At 37.7% G+C, this 25,539-nt stretch overlaps 1 protein-coding gene across 2 annotated transcripts in view; it reads left to right on the top strand.

Annotated features, from left to right (window-relative positions):
* Window positions 1–25,539, top strand: part of WDR33 (WD repeat domain 33) — a 107,807-nt gene that overhangs the window by 39,761 nt on the left and 42,507 nt on the right. For both annotated transcript variants that reach the window (XM_003278142.4, XM_030800915.1), the window contains exons 3-7: window positions 801–869; window positions 1,490–1,594; window positions 4,485–4,580; window positions 4,773–4,924; window positions 6,599–6,696. In XM_003278142.4, coding sequence (XP_003278190.1) covers window positions 801–869; window positions 1,490–1,594; window positions 4,485–4,580; window positions 4,773–4,924; window positions 6,599–6,696 — 520 coding nt within the window. The remainder of the gene's footprint in view (window positions 1–800; window positions 870–1,489; window positions 1,595–4,484; window positions 4,581–4,772; window positions 4,925–6,598; window positions 6,697–25,539) is intronic.

The raw sequence follows: 25,539 nt of genomic DNA, 5'->3' as shown, positions 1-25,539 counted from the left end.
GGCTTCCTATGAAAATTTGTCTGTTTTTCATTACCTTAGACCTGTGGTTAAAGACCTATTTGCATATTGGGCCTAGTTAGTATATTGCAGGCATACAGGAGAAAGAGATTCAGAGATGAAGACAGATTTTGATTTTTCTGGGAATTTCAATTGGGAAAGTAGGCTAGGAGAGAGTTTGAGAGGAATTAAGACCAAGGGCAAGATACGAGGAATTGTTTTGTGCTGAGGGCTTTGAAGGAATTGGGGATGTCTTTCTACCCTGTCTGCTGTTTCCTTTTCTTAAGGTAGCATCAGGGAGACTGTGTTGGAGTCGACAGTATCTTGGATGAGTGGGTAGGGGCTAATATGATACAGTGAGGAGGGAAGGTTTTTTTTGTTTGTTTTTTTGAGATGGAATCTCGCTCTGTTGCGCAGGCTGGAGTTTAGTGGCACCATCTCAGCTCACTGCAACCTCCGCCTCCCTGGTTCAAGTGATTTCCGGCTTGCAGTTTTAGTAGAGACAGGATTTCACCATGTTGGCCAGGCTGGTCTTGAACTACTGACCTCAAGTGATCTGCCTGCCTCGGCCTTCCAAAGTGCTAGGATTACAGGCATGAGGCACAGCGAGGAGGGAAGTTCTAAGCAATGTTAGTAGGATCGGAAGGGAAAGCTCTCTAAGGCACCCACTATTTGTTTTAGAAAATAATATTTTTTAATTCTGTTTATCTATTTTTAGTATAGCTTACATTTTGTTAATTTCAAATTGAGTATAATCAGACCATATAGTCATTAATTGATCTATTTATTTATTTATTTAACAGAACAGAATATGGCAAAGAGACCAGAGAGATATGCGGGCAATTCAGCCTGATGCAGGTTATTACAATGATGTAAGTATATGATGTGTCATACTAGCTTAATAAACACTTCCTTGCTTGAATATTTTAGCCTTAACTGTGTGACTACAAGTCCAAAATGGTCTTTTCTTTTTACATTTTTATAATTAAAATATTCCCAAAGGGGTAATATAACACATCTGTGTAAACCGTGGATTATGTGTTGGTCTCAATTTAGATTTTCCTTTTAATCTAATGATGGGTGAATTTTTGATTTGGGGCTTAAAGCAATGTCCAAAAAGAAGTTGAGTAATCTAAAGTCTTGTAATTGGAAAGTTAATTTTAAATTTCTTAAAACTTAAATTTGAACTTAATTAGCTTTATGTGAATATGTTTAAATGTGTTGACTTTAGGTACTAACTTGTACTGGGTTAGTACTGGTACTTGATTTTCTTGTTTGTTTAGTAATAATGGCTATTTAACTTTCCTGTATTTCACTTGTTTCACTTAATTAATAGACTAATTGTAATAATCCTTTATAATAGTTTTTATGGGAAAGTTTTATATGGTCCCAAATTTGTCTTTAAATGTTGAAATAATTACCTTGCCGTGTTTCTGGTTTCTGCCTTGTATGTAATCAGGAGCTCTAAGAACCCAATTTTCCTTTTTTGTAGCTGGTCCCACCTATAGGAATGTTGAATAATCCTATGAATGCAGTAACAACAAAGTTTGTTCGGACATCAACAAATAAAGTAAAGTGTCCTGTATTTGTTGTTAGGGTAAGTAATCTGTTGGATATTTTGGGGGAAAATTAATCCTGAGTTATATAGCGAATGTATTTGACAGGGCAAAGAAAATTAAACAGTATTTTAAAAGTATATCTGGGCTTATAATTGGTTTATTGCTAGTAGTTTTATTTTGGAATATCCAGTTGTTTATCTACTTTATCACCATTGAGTGAGATATCACTTTTGGATTGTTTTTCTTCATGTGGCAATTTCTGTAGAATTCTCTCTGAATAGATGGATACATGTTGTAGCAGGCCTCAGAGTTGCGTTTGAGTAGGAATGCTTTTGTTACTATTTAGAAAGCAGCATCCCAAGGTAAATGAAAAATATTTAGGAGTTACTAGATGGGAAAACATCTGAGAGCTGAAGAACTGTGGTGTACCATAATTTTTAGCTCTATGAAGGTACCTAGTAGGCACTTAATACATTTAAACTGAAATTTTATTTTTATTTTTTTTAGACAGAGTCTCACTCTGTCACCCAGGCTGGAGTGCAGTGGCGCCATCTTGGCTCACTGCAAGCTCCGCCCACCAGGTTCACACCATTCTCCTGCCTCAGCCTCCCGAGTAGCTGGAACTACAGGCGCCCGCCACCACGCCCGGCTGCTTTTTTTTGTATTTTTAGTAGAGACGGGGTTTCACTGTGTTAGCCAGGATGGTCTCAATCTCTTGACCTTGTGATCCGCCCACCTCGGCCTCCGAAAGTGCTGGGATTACAGGCGTGAGCCACCGTGCGCAGCCTTAAACTGAAATTTAAAAAATATAATTTTTAGTTATAACCCTGATTTTCATAGATGATAATGTAATCATTTTCTTCTTTGTGTTTCGATTATTCCATTTCCTAGCTAATGCACTTGTTGGTTAACAGTCTTAAGTTGAGCAAATAACAGTTGAAAAAAAATGAGACCGGGAAAAGACGATTGTGGCAAACATTAGTGGCAGATGAGGAAAATAAGCAGATCTTCTGATATCAGAGGAGTATGATAGACAGCAGGGAGAACCAAGAGGTCCTGGGAGAGAGAGGTCAGTCTGAACTCCATAGAAATAGCTGCATTTAGTCTTAGGCCTCTTATTTGCCTGAGAGGCCTTAGGCAGTAGACACATCACTCATGCCCTGTAATCCCAGCACTTTGAGAGGCTGAGGTGGGTGGATCACCTGCCGTCGGGAGTTTGAGACCAGCGTGACCAATATGATGAAACCTCGTCTTTACTAAAAATACAAAAATTAGCCAGGCGTGGTGGCACGTGCCTGTAATCCCAGCTGAGAGAGGAGGCTGAGACAGGGGAATCACTTGAACCCAGGAGGTGGAGATTGCAGTGAGCCTAGATTGCGCCACTGCACTCCAGCCTGGGCGACAAAAGCAAAACACTGTTTCAAAAAAAAAAAAAGAAACATTGTTATGTGAGTAGAAGCAACCAGTGTATAGTATAATTTTTTTTTAATCAGGGAATTTGGTCAAAGGGATATGATGTGCAGCTAATTTTAATATCCTCTTAGCGTAACATGGAAAACCTTTTTGAAAAGAATAAAATCCAAGCACGCCATATCTTTCAAGGTGGGTAAATGTTCTCATTTGGGGATTATGCTAGAAGGTTTGAGGAAGAATTTGCACATAGTAGAGGCACAGTCAAAATCAAAAGGTATTAAGGTAGACTGTGGGCTCTGTGTCTACAGTTTGGTTGTCTGTAGTTTTGACTGGGTTAGGATCCATCCCAGATAACAGAAACTAGGAAGAGAGGAGGCTTTTAATCTGATAATCAAAACTGTGACTTACAGGTAAGCAATAAAAAGCCAAATTGTCACATATATTTGTGTAATTTAAGAAATAACCTTCATTTTATATATCCTTACTGTTTCTATAAGCACATATGTATTTGTATTTTTCAACTTTGTCAGAGTTTTTGGAAAATAGGATTGTTGTATTGACATTTTGTATATTTACATCTTTTAAGGAAAATGAGCGTGTGATCCATCATAGAAACTTGAAAATAAAAAGTAAAAACAAAAAGTTTGAGTGTTTCAAATTAACCAGCACAAATGCCACAGATTTCCTTTAGTATGCAAATTGTGACATTAAAATATTGATGTAAAAATATTTAAAGGGCCTTAAGTGCAAAAAGTAATAAAGGGCTTTAGGTTTAATTTAAAAGGAGAAAAGGTGCACTTAAAAGTGCAAAAAAATTATTGGCATAGTCATTCCCTGAAAATACATACATCTATGTGTATCCATAAAAATTAAAAATATTGGTGTAGTGTTAATTAGTCATGGCACTGTTATGGTTTTTTTTTGAGAGTAGATCAGCATAAGAGTTATCACTGCTTGGTACTTTGAATGGAGGAGAGCTTACAATTTTTTTTTTTTTAAAATATGTTTAGCTGCAGGAAGAGTTTGAAAGCCTCAGTGTCCTTAAATCAATACTTATTATTATCTTGTTTTTTTAATTAAACACTGGTAACTTTTCTTTCTGTATTTGTCCTCTCGTACTTGTAAGCACCAAATCCTTTATTCAGTCTTTGAGTTGTTCTGGTGACTGATCACCTTATTTATGTTAGTCTATCATATAGCCTAGGGAAATGAGGTCTTTGCATATTCTGTTTTGAAATGGTCTTTAGCATGCATAGGTGTGTGTAATTTAGTGAGTAGGTGCGTATACTCATAATGTACTTAGTATCTTTAATTTAGCTAATAAGCCAAAGGACTAGAGCTTTCCTTGCACTGTGTTGTTTTCTGACAAAGTACTGATAAAGCTGAGCTACATTTAAGTGAAAGTCAGTATCATTATTTAATGTCAGTTATTGCATGTTTTACAAATACCTTTAAAATGTTTTTCAAAATTAGTGAAGTTGGGGGTTGTATAACCTGTCTTTTTTTCTCCCTTAGTGGACTCCAGAAGGAAGACGCTTGGTCACTGGAGCTTCTAGTGGAGAGTTTACCTTGTGGAATGGACTCACTTTCAATTTTGAAACAATATTACAGGTAATAGTAATCACCAGATGGTATCATTATCCTGTGGTACTGCAAAGAACTTGAGATATAGCCACTTCATTGGCATTGTTAAACTTAGAATTGGACGAATTATTACCTCGAGTCAGTATTTGCTCTTGTAAGCCTTTAGTCATACATTCTTTGAAGCAGCACCTTACTAATTAATGTTTTCTGTTTTCACAGGCTCACGACAGCCCGGTGAGGGCCATGACGTGGTCACATAATGACATGTGGATGTTGACAGCAGACCACGGAGGATATGTGAAATACTGGCAGTCGAACATGAACAACGTCAAGATGTTCCAGGCACATAAGGAGGCGATTAGAGAGGCCAGGTTTATACACAATATACCATTTTCTGTAGTCCCTATTGTCATGGTTAAATTATTCTCTAAGTGTATTCTGGGTGCAGAGATGCATGGGCTCTGTCAGTTTCTGGGAAACTTTCTGCACCCTATAAACACAATATTTTTCTTTGTTTTCACACATTCACCATTTTGCTGGCACCTTTCTGAAGTAGTGTTGTCCCGGTATCAGCCTTTGCAATATGTTAGAGATGTACTGTCTGCCGCATTTTGCACTGGTTTTCTCCTTTCATTTATGATTAATAATGTGTATACGTTATTCCTTTTTATTATCTACTGTGTAAGACAAGAATATTTCATTCCAAATAAAGAATTCAGTCTTTAATTATGCAACTGAATAAAATCTAAAGCCTGCAGAAAACAACTTCAGAATTCACACAAAGTGGAAAAAGGCTTAAGTGAAGACCTGGTTGGCTTGGTTATGCCACGACTTCCAAAGGAAAGTATAGGACTAAAACCCTCACAGATAACTGGATGTGGCAAACGTTAACGGAGTAATGAATGGGTTCTTCAAGCTTTGCGGCTGTAAGCAGATCATTGTCAAGAAGACTCTAGGACTTTTCTTCTGATTCTCTGTTGATAACATCACTTATGCAAATGTATACAATAAGTGGAGTTTAAAATATTTTCAGTGAGTTGTATATTTTTACACATCAGTGAGGTATGAATAGTAAAACTGGGGGAAAAAGTTCCAAATACAAGCCTGAAGAATTGCTGCAGCCTCAGAATAAAGCTAAGCAGCATTCTTTAAGGTTGTGCCACCCATGTGTGGGAGGAGGTTGACATCTTTATAGAAACATCATCCACTGTAGTCGTTTGTTTATACTTGCAGAATCTTAACAGAAATTGTTGGATGAACATGCTTCTGCTTTGTAGATTTTGCCTTAGTGTCATGCCCATACATTGAGTTTACACAGCTGGTCCTTAGTCATAGGATTCCAAAGTTCAAGGGAGTTTTTAGAGTTCGTTGAGAAACTTGATGATCTTTCACTGCTGGGAAAAACTGACTCCTTCTTGCAGCAGATTCTTTGGCTTTAAACACAGGTCTGAATGTCCTTATTTTAAAGTTTTCCTCAAAAGGTGCAACATTCATGGAATAGCTTGCCAGGAAGATGTGAAACTTTTCTACAGACCTTTGGAATGGATGAGAAACATCGTATGTAGGGATGTTTAGCAATCAGTCTTTTAATAGACAGCCCACATTGTTTCAGCTTATTTCATGAAGTGTCTGAGGCAGAAGCTGATGATGATTTTGGGAGCAGTATTCGTGTGCAATTTAAAAGACTGCAGGAATACTGCAAAAATAGAATCCATTTAGTTTCACCACTTAAGGCAGCTTCATGTGATTTCCTGGTGTCATAGAAGATAGAGGAGGAACATGGATAGCATTAGCACTAATAATACACACTTGAAGTTCTCAGAATACTGATGATTGAAAACTCAGAAACAACTGCTCTGTTGAAGTCTTCTTTTGATGAGATGCCTATGTTAGCTGATGACATTCGCTTTAAGGGCTTCTTCACTGGATTCTTCCCTCTCCTGTTTATAATGCAGCACAGTGTTTTTATTTTTCCCTGTCTGAGAAGCACAGATTATCTGTTAAATGCTGACTTCTTTCCCCTGCTGTGTGTCTTCATGTAACAGTTTCTCACCCACGGATAATAAATTTGCTACATGCTCTGATGACGGCACTGTTAGAATCTGGGACTTTCTTCGTTGCCATGAGGAAAGAATTCTCCGAGGTACGTGTACTAACAGTACTGATTGGAATATTTAAATAGGGAAGACATTTGTGGTTAAATCATCACAAAACCACAATACTGGCTTACATCTCCATTCAATTTTTTTTACATATACACACCGTCTCAGGCTCTTCAAAAAAACCCAGCACTTTCTCTGACTCACAGTCGTTTTGTAGGTTTTTACTACCAGTGTTATCTTTGAATTTTTCAGCTATAAATTAAATACAAGAGTGCTCCCCCCTTACTTGCTTATCTGTATGCATCTTAGGGCTGTATTCCTTTTCCTTTCTTGTAGCCAGGGTACTTGTTCCCAACATATTGACACTGTGGTTTGATTTAGATAGCTGTCATTCTCCTGGTGGTCCTTTTACAATATGAATTAACCGAGAAGATAGAGGTATCAAAGCTACACTTCTTAGTGTTACTATTTCTGAAAGCAGTTGGTTTTTCAGTACACCACATTAGTACTGTGTGGCCGGCTTGTTAACTAATTTCGGGTGGCATTGCTACTTGTTTACTTTTGTTGATTTTATAATTAATAAACCTCTATGAATTACTTCATTCCGTAACTGAAGTCCATATTCTCACTTCTATTATTTTAGATTATGCATTAGAATATTGGACTCTATAAAGTGGGACTGTTGAAATATTAACAGTACATCAACGTGAGTTACGTGAATTCAGTGGTGGTAGAGTTAAGGAATTTGTTGTATATATGCAATACAAACATCACAACAAAGGCACTTCTAACTGGATCCTGTTAGTTTATTAAGTAGGAAGGTAGTTTTCTCAAGTGCTTAATTTGAACCTGTTGAATGTACTGTTTAACAAACAGTACCTTCTACTCCATACCCTTGATTCCAGGATGCCACAAAAGTACCATCTTTCTCTGACACATAAATATGGGGTGGGAGGATGGGTGCTACAGGTGTTGGGTGTCAAATTATTATTCAGAGCTTTTCCCTTATGTTCAAGAGTCAGCAGAGAGAGTTGTCTTGGTTGAATCGTTAAGTTTCTCACAATTTTTCAGAGCTTTAGCTGTAGCATATAATGTTGATGTTTTGTAGACAGGAAAGAGTCCTGAGATACTTTAACCTGTATTTCAGCCCATATTTCAAGCCAGTATCTTCCATCACATTTGCTTCAACACTCCTGACTTGGCACACTTTGTTTGGGTTTATCCACAGTACTGTATGACTGTAGCTTTCATAAGGATAGGGAACCTGTCACATTGAGGGAGTTTACTCACTGTAAAGGTCATAATGTTGTATAACTTCAGAATGAGACAGAGACTTTGAGATGATCATGTCTGAGTTATTTTATGGATGAGCTCCATGATCCCAAGGGTGGAACTGACATGTTAAAAGCAAAATAGGTTCAGAGCCAGGATTAGAATCTTATCATTTGACTCCCAGCCTAATGCCACACTTATGTTGAATCTTTCCTCACTATTAGTCTTAGCTGTTAAACAGAAATAAGTTAAACATTTTCTAAGTTTTTAAAATCCTGGAAACTTAGAGAAAATGAAATAATTTTATTTATTAAAAGTAATTCTAGAGTAGCCGGGCACGGTGGCTTACACCTGTAATCCCAGCACACTGGGAGGCCGAGGTGGGTGGATCATGAGGTCAGGAGATCGAGACCATCCTGGCTAACACCATGAAACTCCGTCTCTACTGAAAATACAAAAAATTAGCCGGGTGTCCTGGTGGGCGCCTGTAGTCCCAGTTACTTGGGAGGCTGAGGCAGGAGAGTGGTGTGAATCCAGGTGGCGGAGCTTGCAGTGAGTGGAGTTTGCGCCACTGCACTCCAGCCTGGGCGACAGAGCAAGACTCTGCCTCAAAAAAAAAAAAAAAAAGTAATTCTAGAGTATTAAAACAACTAATTTTACAGTGGACTGTACTAACTGAAGTCTGATCTAAAACCACTTTGCAGCTTGGATTTTAAAAAGAAGGAAATCTATGTGATAATGTTTTTGAGTCCCATGATCCAGTGAAGCATTATTCAATTTTGGTAATGAAAGTGTTTCATTGAGAACTTTCCTCTGAAATTTAGAGTGTGCAGGGGATATTAACTAGCAGTTAAATATTTTCAGATAAGTCCAGGTAAATTTAGATGAAGTTAAGTAGATGGTGAATCATAAATGAGAGTTGAGATTTTTGTATGAGGGCTCTTTATTTTAGGTTTCTACTATGGAAATTTCAAAAATGTACAACGGTATAATGAGCCTTCATGTACTTTTAGGGTTTACATTCTAGCTTTTTAATATCTTTTGATTCTTTTAAAAAAATTCTACTTACTTTAACAATATTTTTAGTACCCCAAGACACTTCAGTATATGAGGCAGATACGAATATATTGAATTAAGTTGATTATACCACCCAAGCAGTAATTCTGATAGCAAGTCTGCTGTAGGAGAAGAGTTACTAGATTCCAGTTGTCCGTTTTCTGTCATTTCTCACTTTTCCAAATTTTATGCATCTAAGAGCTTCCCATCCTCCCCTTAGTGAGTTGTAGGGTCAGAGGGATGGTGGATCGGCAGTTGTTTGAAGGGATGATGAGAGTTCTTTAAATAAAATGTGAAGTGAACTTACTTAGCTCTACTCAGAGAAAATTGGATCACAAAGTCAAACAATTAGGGACAGGATATTCTAACCTCTAAAATATCAGTTGCCCTTTATTAAGGATGATGTTCATGTAATGCACATAGACTCTATGGCATCAGGTAGATAAGCATACTCCTTTGCATTGTTAGTGTTGTGTATCAAGTCATTACTTTTGGAGTTAAGTATTCAGAAATCCAAAATAATTCTATTTAAGGGGAGTTTGTGATCATACAGTCAAACTATCAAATACTTTTCTACAACATTCCTAAAAACTAGCCTTCTACTCACATTCTCAGTGATGTAATATTCTGTACTTCACATGAATTCCTTTCTTAATTTTAGACAGCTCTAATTTTCAGGGAATTCTTTATATCAGAAACCTGCTTCCTTACAACTTGTCTTGCCTACGGGAATACCAAAAATTAAGTCTGCACTTAATTCACATGGCAGGCCATTAGGTATGAAGAGACAGCTGTAGGGTCTTCTTCACTGAGTTTTTCAGCTTTAAGCATACAGTGTGTCTGTGCATAACAGAAGTCATGATACTATACTTTTTAATTTTTAATTTTTTTAAAAAATAGAGACAGGCTCTCCCTGTGTTGCCCAGGTGGTCTCAAACTCCTGGGCTCAAGGGATCCTCCTGCCTCGGCCTCCCAAAGTGCTAGGATTATACTGTGAGCCACCACACTGGACTTGTACTTTCGAATGCAGAATTTATAGTTGCTTTTTATTTTTATTTTCTTACTATTTTAAAAATATTTTTGAGACCAAGTCTTCCTCTGTTGCCCAGGCTGGAGTGCAGTGGTGTGATCTTGGCTCACTGCAACCTCCGCCTCTCGGGTTCAAGTGATTCTCCTGCCTCAGCCTCCTGAGTAACTGGGATTACAGGCGTGTGTCACCATGCCCGGCTAATTTTTGTATTTTTAATAGAGACAGGGTTTCACCATGTTGGCCAGGCTGGTCTTGAGCTCCTGACCTCACGTGATCCACGCTCCTCGGCCTCCCAAAGTGCTGTTATTACAGGTGTGAGCCACTGTGCCTAGCCTGTAGTTGCTTTTTATAATAGTATTTCTGAGATTGTTCTTATGCTTAGAAAAGGATGAAGTTACAGAAGAGAAAAATAATCAGTATTTTCTAAGGTGTAAAATGAGCATAGATCTGTTGGCGGTGGATTTGTTATACAAAAGTCCTTGTTGGTACTTAAGTTGAAAAAACAGACATTTATGAAATAGAATATACTGCAGCATTGAAAAGCACTATGTATATGTCCACCATGACAAAGGATGTGTAAGTCACCGTAGTTCCATTTCTCCTTTTTTTCTAGTATTAATTATGGCAATTTATGGACTTGGATTAAAGTAACATTTTTTAAAGTTTTTATTAAAAATTAAAAAGAAATCTCCTCTAGCTTCCCAAGCTTATGATAAAATAACATTGTACACACCAGAAATATGTGACACTAAATGAGCCTATAGGTTATGTTTACACATTTGACTCCAACTGAAATAGTACCATTAAAATCTATTTAATAAACAATGAGTATCCTATATGGAAGTTACCTAGGAGACTGTTTTATAAGGTATAACCCCTATCCTCATGTTTAATAGGGAAGGTGAGAATTTTCACAATCGCTAAAGACGTTTGATAATAAGGGAGGAGAGCCGTGTGAGTGCTAGAAGTGTAGTTTTATGGGCATATGGAAGCAGATCACTTAACTACTGGCAGGTTGAAAATACGGAATCAGTAAGGATATGGAAATAAATTTTACTGAGAGGCATCATATTATTTTATTTTTAATTTTCTCCCACAGCCTTACCCCTCCCCATTATACTCATAAAGAGAATCGGTTAACAAGTTTCAGCATGCTTTAATTTTGTTTTACCTTCTTGATTTTAACAATAATAACAGCTGACACATTATACTTACTGTGTATCAGGCATGTTGTAAGTACTTTATTTAATCTTCCCAGTAGCCCTACCAGAACAGTACTGATTGTTTCCCATTTTACAAATGAGTAAACCAAGGCACCAAAAAGTTAAACCTGTCAAAGGTCATATAATTTATACTCTTAGGCTAGGATTTGAAGCCTGTTTGTTTGGCTCCAATATTCATGCTTTTAACTACTATGTTAAACTGCCTCTTTTATGTTTTAAAAGGAATGTCAGCAACAGTACCTTCCTAAGCTGTAATTGACAGAATTGTGAAGTAAAGATTTGTAAGGGGGAGAAGGGTGTGGGTAGAGGAAACTAGGTATTCAAGTTCATTTTAACATTCTTTAAAACTGTAGAGGTTATAGTGAATGTATAATATATTTAACAAAAATATTAAACCACAGCTATTGGTTCACACTACACATGGGTTATAAGGTGTATTAAATAGAACATGGACATAAGCAGTCATATTGAGACTTACACAGGAGTTTTTAGTTTTCACATATAATACTAATGGAATGGAAATGAACATTTATGTACTCACCACACAGATTAAGAAAAGCAATATTATTACTAATACTTTTGTTAAGTCTCTGTGTGCTCCTTCATGATTGCATTTGTGGTTTATACTACATGAGATGACTCCTGTCTACACAAAGATCTTTTCGTTTGGCAGTGTGTTTTTGAGGTGTGTGAAAACACGTTTACAGAGTTTGAGTGTTCCAAAAAATGGGTGCTTTTTATTGGAAATAACTTTATTACTAAAGTAAAATTGGTAAACCATGTAGTTTATGATAATGAATCTAATTTATTTCTATAAGGTTTTACAAAACACTCCCCAGAATTCTGTTTTCCCCCAAGACAAAAAACCCAGCTTCCTTTAAAGTAGTCCATAGCAGAATAATTCCTTACATTGACTTAGCATGCTTTTAGTATTAAAAGCACTTCAAGCATATATCCAGACAACCACCTGGACCCATTTTACATACAGCTGCCTGTATTCTGTATCCAGTTTCTTACTTTGAGGAAGTGTTTCTTTAAGGCTCTGTGCTATCCTGAAAAGACTATATCATGGTAGGTTCTCTTATTATGTAAATAATTATTTCATAAGAGAGAAAAAGACTTCATATTTAACATCTAAAGCACATTATTTTAAAAAGTTTGTGTAGTAGGGTCCTGAAATACTCATTTTACGTGATGTGTTCATATTTTTACAGGAACTGTTTAAAATTTTTATGATGGGCTTTGTTCTTTTAATCGCTATGCTTATTTAAAATATTGTACATAATACGACCAAAACTTATTGAATATAAATCTGTACCTTTCTTGGGGTGCAGAGTTGCATGCTGCTGCTATTATACTTAGTGTCTTAAGAGTCAAGAGCCACTCCCAGGCACTCTTTTGTATATGAAGATTCGATTTTTTTTTTTTTGGAGACAGGGTCTCGGTCTGTCACCCAGGCTGGAGCGCAGTGGTGCAATACTGGCCCACTGCAACCTCCACCTTCCAGGTTCAAGCAATTCTCCCACCTCAACCTCCCCGGTAGCTGGGACTACAGGCGTGCACCACCACATCTGGCTAATTTTTTTATTTTTTGGTAGAGATGGGCTTTCACCATGTTGGACAGGCTGGTCTCTTGATCTCAGGTGATCTGCCCACCTGGGCCTCCCAAAGTGCTGGGATTACAGGCATAAGCCACCATGCCTGGCCGAAGATTCAGATTTCTTAGCAGTGACAAATCCCTATGATTAATAATTTAGGCAGTCAGTTTTCAGAAAGAACCTTTATATCTTTACATTTATTAAAGATATAAATTTTATTCTGTAGTTGTCTGTTCTATAATTGTATGCTTCAGTTCGAGTGAGGTTTAAATTTTTGTTCTGATGAATTAGTTACCCTGGTTACCCTGTTCTTTTATAAATCTCAGCTTATCAGGTCTTTGATAGTTTTTGAAGTTAAAATTCTGAGCTTTGGAAAGGTTGATACAGTTAGATAAATGTATAATATGTCTTGGCTTTTTCATTTTCGGTGAGTAGATTCTTTGATAAAGTATATGATTAAAATGTGATATAGTAAGTTTTGTCAACGAGGGAAGTATCAGAACAAATACTGGGTTTTGTTTTGTTTTTTTTTTCATAGTAATTTTTTTCCCCTTTAATTACTTTTTTTTTTTTTTGAGTTGGAGTCTTGCTCTGTTGCCCAGGCTGGAGTGCAGTGGCATGATCTCAGCTCATTGCAACCTCTGCCTCCCGGGTTCGAGCAAGTCTTGTGTCTCAGCCTCCTGAGTAGCTGGGACTACAGGCATGCACCACAAGACACAGCTAATTTTTGTATTTTTAGTGGAGACAGGGTTTCACCATGTCGGCCAGGCTGGTCTCGAACTCATGACCTCAAGTGATCCGCTCATCTTGGCCTCCCAAAGTGGTGTCATTATGGGTGTGAGCCACTGTGCCTGACCACTTTTTTATGGTATACCAGAAAACTGTATCTCAGCAATTTCTGAGAAGCACCTATAGTGCTGTGATCTCTTTAGTTGTAAAGAGACCAGAGTGAGGATTTCTGTTTAAAGGAATAAATGGTAGTTTCTGGGTCAGTTAATTCTTTTTTACAGGTTGTTTCATAAAATAAGACTAATTTCTCCACATGCACATTAAAACCCTCACAGCTAATCTGCCAAGGCCTCTGTTTTTTGCCTTTGAATGTATTTTGATATTTAGTAGAGCTCTCTTTGAGAGAACAGAGTTAATATTGAGGATAGCCTCCTTAGTCTGGCCATCTCCCTATGCTTGTTGAAGACTGTGAGAGTCTTCTCAGTGTCCATGTTTGTTTTGTCACAAATGGAAATTATAAGTATTCTACCATATTGAAACATTAGAAAATACTGAAGGAAGTCAGCATGAATACAGAAACAAGGAGTAAAAGGGTGGGTTCTAGGAACTCCTTGTCAGGAAGCTGAATATTTTATCTCCAACAGACATTTTTAATGTTATTAAACAAAAGTAGTTTGTGATGCCATGAGTCATCAAAGGTTAGATTAGTACTTAATCCCATCAGGCCAGATAACTGCTTTTTCGAATAAATAATTTGTAGTCTGTACACTTCTGAAGTGAACTTCATTGATTACTGCCACACGTAAATTTCTAAAAAAGGCACCACCAGAGCTACGCACACATGCATGCATGCGCAGGCTTGGAGAAAGAAAGCCTTACTGCTTCCATTGAGAAATAGTGGTCTGGAATAAATCATGCTAAAATAATCCGATTTTTTAATAGGATTGCTGGAGGGGTCAAGGACATTGTAGCCAGAACAACATAGGCAATCTTTTGAGCTAATTTGTGGATCATGGTAGAGGAATGTGGCTTTTTAGCTGCATGAGTGAAAGATCATTCCTAAAGTAAATTTTGCCTGGATGTTTGTTACCTGTGAGACAGGTATGCAGAGAGTGCTGTAAGATTCTTTACTTGGCCCCTGTCCTACTTAACATTTTATATTAATGTAGATGGTCTTGCTTTGTAATTTATAGCTGATTCAAAACTACAAGTAGAGGTTCACTAGATTTCAGGATTTGAGAAGATATTGTGATGTTAAACTTAACAGAAACTTAAACTGTAAAAGTTAAATAAAGATAAATAGGAAGTTCTGTACGTTGCTTACCAACCTCAATTCCAGGGTTTGTTAGATTGGTTAATTAGAGCTCATCAACAATCCTGTGTTTTAGATGATTGGTGTGAACTCTTGAGGTGTCATGTTCTTCCCCACGTAATAGAATACTTAATAGATGTTTAGAGTGGTGGAGCTTCATTTTTGAGGGGAGTTTACTAGAAGGGAGAACGGTCTGGAAATCATGAAGAACAGTAAAGGGAAGATTAGTATTTAGCTGGGTTAAAAGAGACTTGCGATTATAGTTATTTTCAGATATTTAAAGAATATTTTTTGGAAGTAGGATTTGATTTATTTTATATAGGCCTAGAATATAGGGGATGAGAAGGATATAGGACATCATATTTGGATTTCATTGTGGAAATTTTTTTCCTGTGGAAAGATAAGAGAATGTGGCCAGGCACAATAGCTCACACCTGTAATCTCAGCTCTTTGGGAGGCTAAGGTGGGAAGGTTGCTTAAAGCCAGGAGTTTGAGACCAGCCTGGGCAACAAAGTGAGACCCTGTTTCTATAAAAAAATGAAAAACGTGGTGGCATGCACACGTAGTCCCAGCTACTCAGAAGGCTGAGGCAGGAGGATTGCTCGAGTCTAGGAATCCGAGGCTGCAGTGAGCCGAGATTGCGCCACTGCACTCCATCCTGGACGACAGAGGGAGACCCTGTGTTTTTCCCCCATGAAAGAAAAGAGAACGGACTGTTGTGTGAGCTATTGGACTTCCCTTTCATGAAATTTTGCCACATTTAGCTTGCCACCTACCTATCAGGGAAGTTACAGAAAGCATTTCCTTTTCAGACAGATGGTCAGATTTGATAATATTAACGTTAGTGTTATGTTTCAGGGCAGACCTAAAGTCTGAAAGTCAAGCATTGCAAAGAGTTAAGTGACTAGGTTGTATCCCATAAGGAGATGTTGGCAACCTCTGTTGAGACTTTGGATAATGTCATTAACACTGTTGTTTGAAGTAGTGAATGGAGTCTCAAAATTCACCTAATCTTCCAAAAATTGTTTGAAGTATTTATACTTTTTAATTGTATATATACAGTAAATGCACAAATCTTAAATGTACAGTATAATGGATTTTTCGTATTTATACACTTGCCTGACTACCTCTAGATAAGACAGAATAATTTTAGGAGTCAAAGATTTCTTCATGCCCCTTTCCCACCTTAGCTTTTTACTAGGTAGGTTAGGCTTTGAAAGATATTTTCATTAAGTTATTTTTCTTTTTCTTTACTGTTCTTTACGTTTTGTGATTTTTGTGGTTTTTATCTCACCTGCCACTGTGTAGAGTTGTCTTAATTACCTTTCATTGATTTGAGTCTATATTCTTTTTTAAAAAATAGATGCAGTCCTGAATCTAGATGCCTCCATATTCTTTTAAAAATGCTGTTTTATTACTTTTTCTGATCAGCTTCATCTGCTAGTCTCCTGCTACTAAAACCAATTCATCGGAAGTATATAAAGAGACACTATTGCATATGATTACAATCACAAGCTCTAGAAGCTGAATGTTAGTCACAGTTTCAGCTCTTAGCAGCCATGTGACACTGGGGCAAGTTACAATATTTTGTGTCCTCATCTGTAAAGTGAGGTATTGACCTCAGTGATATGTCATTGCCAAAGTGAATTTCAGAGCCTGCTTCCAAATGTCTGGACTATTTTAGGATAAAAGTGGTTATTTCAGAACTTTTTTCATTTGAATATTTTTCAGCCATTGTTATGACAGTAGTATATATAGGCTTTTATATTTACAAGCAGTCTATAAATATGACTACTTGTTTAAACAAAGCTGTCATAATTTTTTAGTGTTTTTAGATGTAAAAAATTCAACAGATATGAACTTAGAATTGGTCTTTTTGAAGTCCTTTAAAAGGGCTGTGCGTGGTGGCTCATGCCTGTAATCCCAGCACTTTGGGAGGCCAAGGCAGGTGGATCACTTGAGGTCAGGCACTTGAGACCAGCCTGGCCAACATGGTGAAACCCCGTCTCTACTAAAAATACAAAAATTAGCTGGGCATGGTGGCACGTGCCTGTAATCCCAGCTTCTCGGGAGGCTGAGGCAAGAGAATTGCTTGAACCCGGGAGGCAGAGGAGGTTGCAATGAACCGACAGTGTGCCATTGCACTCCAGCCTGGGCAACAAGAGCAAAACTCCATCTCATAAATAAATAAATAAATAAATAAATAAATAAATAAATAAAGTCTTATAAAAGTATTTAAATAGTTTATCTTATTTGTTAGATGTATCAGATAATTAATGATGACACGCTGTGGCCAATGTGCTATCATTGTTTCTTTTGCTGATAAAAATTTAGAAGACATGGCCTCTTCCCTTTAGCACCATGTCCAACATTTTCCTAGTTATCTTATTTCTTCAAAAATGTTTTGTGGATTGATGAAGTACCTTATCAAGCAGGAATGCTGTTTTACATTGACAGTGAGGAGTCTTCACAGCTCATAGCAGCAGGCTGCTGTCATTGGTGCCCAGACTGTTTCATCAGGACAGCATTTAGTTTTTTAGGGGGTAAGAACAGGTTTTTTCCTGCTGACCAACCTTAAGCACAAGAATTAATCCCTAACTCCATTTAGTGATAAGGAAGTTGGATGAACAAGTGATAGCTCTGCTAAAATGTTATTTCTTTTTGCCATCTTGGATGAGTAATGTGTCAGCAGTAAGGTGGGAGTCTTGGGGAAAATGTACTATACATATATTTTTGTTGGAGTAGACAAGATTCAAATATAGAAATCTAAGGTCTTGTTTGGACTCTCCTTGTTACCCTCTGCGTCCACCCCGTGAAACTTGTCAGTTTGACCAAACGGACTAGCTGACTTTGGGGACTTGACTTTGGGGACTTAGTCTGTCCTCAGAGTCTTCAGTATAGTTTGTTGCAGGGTAGGAGCTGAAACCTTACCTGTGACATAGCAGATGTGGGTCTGATTCAGTGACTCTAAGATCAGAGAGGTGACATCTGGAATAAAAAGAGCATTTTAAGTTTAGTGATTTCTGAACTAAAATCCTGCTCCTTTCTTGAGGTCATATAGTACAGCACTCAGTTTTAATGTTCTTTCTGTAGAACCTGAATATTAAATACCTCAAAAATTTGGTGGTGGTAATATTAAAAAAATTTTTTTGCAATAGTTAAATCAGATAATTTTGTTTCCTGAAATCTATGCACATTATTCCATTTGTATCTTTTTTAAGTGTATTCTGATTTTAAAATTTATTATTATTTTTCAGAGACAGGATTTTGCTCTGTTGCCCAGGTTGGAGTACACTGGCATGATCATAGCTCACCATAACCTCAAACTCCTGGCCTTAAGCCATCCTCCTGCCCAACTTCTTTTTTTTTTTATAGATATATATTTTTTATTTTATTGATAATATCAATATTATTATTATTATTATTATTTTGAGATAAGGTCTTGCTCTGTCACTCAGGCTGGAGTGCAGTGGCATGATCTTGGCTTACCACAGCCTCCACCTGCCAGGCTCAAGTGATCCTCCCACCTCAGCCTCCTGAGAAGCTGGGGCTATAGGTGCGTGCCACCATGTGTGGCTAACTTTTGTATTTTTAGTAGAGACAGGGTTTCACCATGTTGCCTAGGCTGGTCTTGAACTCCTGGGCTCAAGTGATCCGCCCCCTCTGCCTTCCAAAGTACTGAGATTACAGGCATGAGCACCGTGCCTTTCCATCAATCTGATTTTTTAGAACATTTTTAGTTTTACAGTTTTTAGGTTTTAATGTGCCATGCAAATGTAAGTTCCCAAGGGTCTTCTGGGTGGAAATGTTTATTAAAACAAAAATTTGTCAAGGGTATTCACTAGACATTTTGTTTAGTTTTTTAAATGCTAGCAGGTAAATCATTAAAGCAATTACTGTAAAATACCTTCAGTTTTTGAATTAGCTGTTTTACTTATTTTTACATTTTAACCTCTGAAAGAAATATAATTAGCTGTTTTAAAGATAGTTTTTTCCATATATATATATAAAGATGGAGATTCACTCTTGTTGCCCAGGCTGGAGTGCAATGATACAATCTCGACTCACTGCAACTTCCGCCTCTTGGGTTCAAACAATTCTCGTGCCTCAGTCTCTTGGGTAGCTGGGATTATAGGCACATGCCACCATGCCTGGCTAATTTTTGTATTTTAAGTAGAGATGGGGTTTCACCATGTTGTCCAGGCTGGTCTCGAACTCCTGACCTCAAGTGATTCATCTGCCTCAGTCTCCCAAAGTGCTGGGATTACAGGCATGAGCTACTGCGCCCGGCCTTCCCTTATATTTTTGACTCAAAAAAAGTCTGTTCTCAGCTGGGTGCGGTGGCTCATACCAGCAATCCCAGCACTTTGGGAGGCTAAGGCAGGCAGATCACTTGAGCCCAGGAGTTTGAGACCAGCCTTGGCAACATGGCAAAACCCCATTTGTACAAATCAAATACAAAAAGTTAACTGGATGTGGTGGCGTGTGCCTGTGGTTCCTGCTACCAGGGAGACTGAGGTAGGAGGACCTCTTGAACCTGGGAAATCCGAGGCTGCAGTGAGCCAAGATTTCGCCACTGTACTCAAGCCTGGGTGACAGAATGAGACCCTGTCCCTCCCTCCCCCCAAACGCCTGTTCTCCTACGATGAGAAATAAGCTGATACATTTTTGACTTAAGAAGAAGCAGATATTAGAAATTACAGCCTGTGAGAGAATGGTGTGAACCCGAGAGGCGGAGCTTGCAGTGAGCTGAGATTGGGCCACTGTAGTCCAGCCTGGGTGGCAGAGTGAGACTCCATCTCAAAAAAAAAAAAACCAAAACAAAACTGTGAAATGAAAGGTATTTGAAAGACTCAGTATGATGGAGAGTTTCAGTTCTTGCTGAGGAGAAACACTGAGGACTATGATAATTGTAAAGGTTAAGGTTTGGCACAGTTGCTGAGGGCTTGTCTTGAAAGAGAAAGTAGTCAACACTATGGCGTTTCTTTTTTTTGAGGTGGAGTCCTGCTCTTTTGCCCAGGCTGGAGTACAGTGGCACAATCTCAGCTCACTGCAATCTCCGCCTCCCTGGCTCAAGTGATTCTCCTGCCTCACCCTCCCGAATAGCTAGGAATACAGGCGTCCGCCACCATGCCCGGTTAATTTTTTGTATTTTTAGTAGAAATGGGGTTTCACCACGTTGTCCAGGCTGGTCTCAAACCCCTGACCTCGGGTGATCCACCTGCCTCGGCCTCCCAAAGTGCTGGGATTAGAGGCATGAGCCACCATGCCTGCCCTTACAATGTTTCTTCATCATCATTTTATTTATTTTGTTTTGTTTTATTGAGACCGTTTCACTCGGTCACCCAGGTTGGAGTGCAGTGGCACGATCACAACTCACTGGAGCCTCAACTGCCTGGGCTTACGCGGTCCACCTGAGCTTTCTGAGTAGCTGGGACTGCAGGTGCATGCCACTATGCCTGTCTAACTTTATTTTATTGTTAATAGATACAAGATGTCACTATGTTGCTTAAGCTGGTCTCAAACTCCTGGGCTAAGAGATTTTCCCATCTTGGCCTCCCAAAGTACTGGGATTACAGGCGTGAGCCACTAAGCCCAGCCACATTTTTGGTTTTGTGCTTGTAGATATGATTAATACTTATAGAAACTTAAAAAATCTTTCATCAAAAGAGTGCATATGAAAATCTTGCTTTATTTTCTTCTCACAGCTAACATACTATCCAGATAATTCCAGTAGTTAAGGTGAGCACTTTTTTTTTTTTTTTTTTTTTTTTTTTTTAAGTTTCAGCTACCTAGGAGGCCCTGTTAGGAGGATCACTTGAGCCCGGAAGATCAAGACAGCAATGAGCCATGCACCACTGCACCCAGGCCTGGGTGACACAATGAGACCCTGTCTCAGGAAAAAATATTACTCACTTTCATGTTTTCCTTATAGCTTAAGCTTTATTATTGATGAGGATTTTCCTGCATCCCTTGTTTTAAAGTACCTCTAAACCTAGACATAACCCAGATACTTGGACGTGCTGCCACCAATTGAAATGATCCTTGATTAACTCCTGCTTATTCTCTTGATCAACTTGGCTGTAAAAGCTTCTCCTCTGCTTTAACAGTTTTTAATGCTTTTTACTTTACCTGAGCCATTTAAAACATTTTACCATGGTCTTGACATTAAAAGCAAAACTGAAGAAATCTTATACCAGCATCATCCAAAGCTGTCCTCCCTGTGAATTATAGTTTTAGAGTCATTTTCTAAGCCTAGAACATTTAGTCTATTTTCGTTTCACTGTTAGTATTCACAAATGTGAATACCTTTCAGCTAAGGACCACTAGGAGTACACCTGTCATAGAGCAAGTTGGGTTTATTGCTTATTGCAACAAAGAACACAGACCACAGGGAACCATGGGGGTGTCGTAGTAACAGGGTGTTATAATGTATTATAGGATTTGGGCTTCAGATAATTTTGGAGGGAAGGTCTAAGGACGTGAGGTCTTACTCTATATAGGGTGCTGTTGGAAAAAAGGCAATTCTATGATTGGGTATCAACAGATCTTATAGAGGGGGTCAAGTAGATTGAGGATAAAGCTGTAATTGGTGAAGAAATAGCTGTCACTCATTCGGCAAGAAAGATAATTTTGTATTTTGTGGATTGTACAGTGACCTAGTTTTTTCTCACTTTGCCACGGTCTTGGAGTGACTACTTTTGATATTGACGTTCAGGGAGATTGTCCAACAGGAGCATGGAATGTTTAAGCTGTAAATGTCAGAACAGTTTGTAGTAACACCAAGGCTTAGCTTGAACATCAGATTAGTTCTCAGAGGTCAGGGGCTGCTGCTTTTTACTTTCTCAAAAATATTCAAATCCAGACAGACTTGAGGTCAGGATTTAGTAGCAGTGACATGCTCGGCAGGCACAGGTTGGAACAAGCTGAAATGATGCCAGCAGTATGTTTTTACAAAACGGAGCAATTGGGGAGAATTTGGTGGCATGTTAACCAGTTAGACAAGCAGGATACATTATAGGCAAAAGCAGCCTCTTCAGATAGTACCACTAGTTTTGCCACTGGCGTATAGAATTTTCCCATAGAAATAAAGAATGTCATCATGTATCATCATTGAAATCTTCATAGCTGCTTTTATGCTAACATGGAGTGCTCATGGGAACCTCAAAATCTTTAAATAAAGGTTTTAGATTGTAAAAGCTTTTACTTGTTTTTTTTTTTTTCAGTAGAGCAGCAGTAGCCCTAAAATATTGTTGACTTGGACCAAACTGAGGATAAAATGTTTTCAGAATAAGATTTTTCTCCTAAAGACTTTTTCACACAGAAATATTTGTTCATTTTAGGTTTTAAACACTGTATGTTAAACTATTGTTTATATTTTATTAGGTACACCACATAATTTCATATGGAAAAAACAGCATATTCCAGCGTTACCACAGATTTCAGGATTGGTAGATAAATACCATTTGTGCCTGTGTCTAAATTGTGTAGATGCCAGAATTAATTTTCATATAATTTAGACACATAGATTTGTGGTGTATTCTCTTGGTTAAAGTGCCCTGATAATAAGGCTTTGTATTTTGAAACTAAATCTGTTTGGGCAGAAACCCACTTTGGTGATCTCCACAAAATTCACTGGTTTTAATCATCTTCTATAATCATATATTTACATTTTTTTATAACATCCGTTTACCAGGATTGATGCTGAATAGTACCAGTTACTGTGTCTTTTCATAGGCAATGATGAGTGCAAGTCTATTTGTAGTAAGTATTTTTTCTATAAAAAGAGAAGGGTAACTTTTGTGTATTGTTAACTTTAAAATGTAATGATAGAAGAATATAGTGTAATTACTGTTTACAGTGGTTAAGTGACAAAGAAGAAATTATTAATGTTGTTAAACCTCCTCCTTAACTGCTCCAAAATTCTAGGTACAATGGTAGTTTCTACTTGGCACAATCTCTGTATTTCCTCTGGGGAACGTTAAACATCACTCAGCTGAGAGTCAGCAAGTTTGGCTTTGAATCCCTGCTTTGCCGCTGGGCAAGTCAAGTCTTTCTCAGCTTGCTTCTCCTTGTCTGTAAAGGAGAGCTAATGATACCTACCTCACAGGGCTGTTGTGAGGACCACAGACGTACTCTACACAGTGCAGGATGAAGCAAATGTTTGTTGCTGACGTCATAAATGTCAAGGAAAGATGCTAAAAGACAAGATAGGAGTAAAGAAAATATCATATTTTACTTAATTTGATTTAAGAGGAGATTGGAATTGATTAGGAAAGGTATTAAAAGAGATATTAAAGGTATTAAGGAAAGGTATTTATGGGAGGAGATTATTGGATCAAAAATTAGTATTGGAATATGATTGTCTTATTTTCAGTAGTGATTTTCAGGTTTGGAAGTGTCATTGATAAAATTGTAAACCACATTTAAATAGATAACATTATATTGAAATAGAACTATGACTTCTTTTTAAAGCTTTATTTATGTAAGTCCTCATATTTTATTTCCACTATCATCTCAGAACCACAGGAGTGCCAGAAGGCAATCCTTCACACCCTGCATTCCCCTTGCACTGGCCCCAGAGTTGTTCTCTTCGTTGCCTTTGCTTGCTTACCTTTTTTTTTTTTTTTAAATTATTTTATGTTTTAGAGACAGGGTCTTGCTCTGTCTCCCAGGCTGGTGTGCAATGGCATGATCATAGTTCACTGCAACCTTGAACTCCAGGGCTCAAGTAATTCTCCTGCCTCAGCCTCCTGAGTAGCTGGGACTACAGGAGCTTGCCACCATGCCCAGCTGCAGATTGTTTTTTGAATAGATAATATATTTGAATCTTTCTGGAGAACGACATGCTGTTTTTTGAGTTCTAGTTAGGTAAATTCATGTTGGATGAGTGTAAGACATACCGAGTTACTCTATAGATTTGGAGCATTCTTTCCACTGGTACTTTTTGGTAGGTTTACAATATCTTGAAAAAATATGAAGCCCATAAAGTGGTATGTCTGTGGTATGAGCTGTTTATTTGGACATTTTTAATAGTCATTTTAAGTTGGATCAAAATCAGATACTTCATTGTTAGAAATATTTATATAACCAGCACTTTGGTTGCTTCACAAGTCCTCATTTAATCTGTTTTTCTTCAGTCTTTGATTTTCTTCGTTGCTGTTTCTATAAAGGAATCATGAAAGAAAAACCATTCTTTAAGTACAGTTAAGGGTGAGAAACCTTCACTCCGCCATATTTCTTTGATTTTGTGTTCAGTATGTTGGTTGAAGATGAGCAGTATGGACCAGACACTGGGAACTTCGTGGTCCCATGTATTCCATCATCACACTGGTCCCAAAGAGCACAGAGGCAGCAATGCTGCTGCAGATATCTGATTAACCAGAATTCTCTCTGGGAAGGATCGATAGCACAGTTATGTGATTTTTGTATGCTTGACTGGGTTGAACAAATAAACTCTGGGTCATACATTTACACAAATGTGTTCTTCAGAATACAACAACTATGCCACTGAAGCCTGCTCTCAGTATGTATTTTAAAGAAGTGTTTCCACTAGTTAAAATGGATTTACTTTGATCCTTCTATATCTGGTCCTGTGATCAGGAAGATGATAAGTACAAAGGCAAGCTGACTGCATAACAATAACTGATGTATATGGGGATCTCGCAACCTGGCTTCGTTAGCAGTGCCATTCTCTAACCAATCAAGCCGAAGACCAAATGCAACACTGAGATGCATTTTTTTCATCAGTCATGCATGGTGAAAGGTATATTCTATGAATTGCATGGAAGTAAGAATTGGAGACAGTTTTAAGGTGGATTCACACCTACACAATATGCCATATGGAAGGCTGAGATCTGTGGTGAAAGAGTACTGGGGGAATGGAAGGGTGGAAAGGTAAGGAAAGAATTGGGTGGGATTAAGAGTTTTTCTTGAGAATTCTGCCTTTTACAAAGGTAATAAACATTCATAAAAGGTTCAATTAGAAGTAAAAAGTCAACGTCTTTCCCCTCTTATTTCCCAATTTCACATCCAGAGGTAAGCACTGTTCTGTTAAAGCTTGGTATATATCTTTTTAGAACTCCTATACATATACAGAAAGATACTTTTAAAAATCACTACATGAAAGGAGATTATACTACATATATTCTTTTGCTATTTGCTTTTCTCACTACACTGTATATTAAGGTCATTCTTCTGTATCACTACTACCCCAGTCTTTTTGACTGCATGTATCTACTGTAATTTATTTAACTGTTCCTCACTAATAGGCCATTGGGATTTGCAAGAAGCTTTTGCCAAGACACAGTTGTGCACTAAGCTTCCTAATACCTTTATATTTGTGTCACTTACGTAAATTTTCCATTAGGGTAGACTCCTAAGAATAAACTCAATGGAGCAAAGGATATGAACATTTAAACTTTTGGAAGATGAGTTGTTTTCACTGTCCAGGAAGTCATTAACGATGAAGTTTAAGAAAGTTGTTGCCATCTAGCCAAACTGAAAATAACACAGGATTAACATTTTAGGAAATTGTCACCACCTAAATATTTAACCTTATTTTTAAAAATTACTAATAATAAGCACACATGGTAAAAAGTCTTTCCTCCCATAGAGGGATGGAATATGAAATTTAAAAATCTGCCAATCCTTTACCTCTCCCC

The sequence above is a fragment of the Nomascus leucogenys genome, chromosome 20, assembly GCF_006542625.1.
Source record: "Nomascus leucogenys isolate Asia chromosome 20, Asia_NLE_v1, whole genome shotgun sequence".
Taxonomy (NCBI): Eukaryota; Metazoa; Chordata; class Mammalia; order Primates; family Hylobatidae; genus Nomascus; species Nomascus leucogenys.
This window is presented reverse-complemented; position numbering and strand designations above follow the sequence as displayed.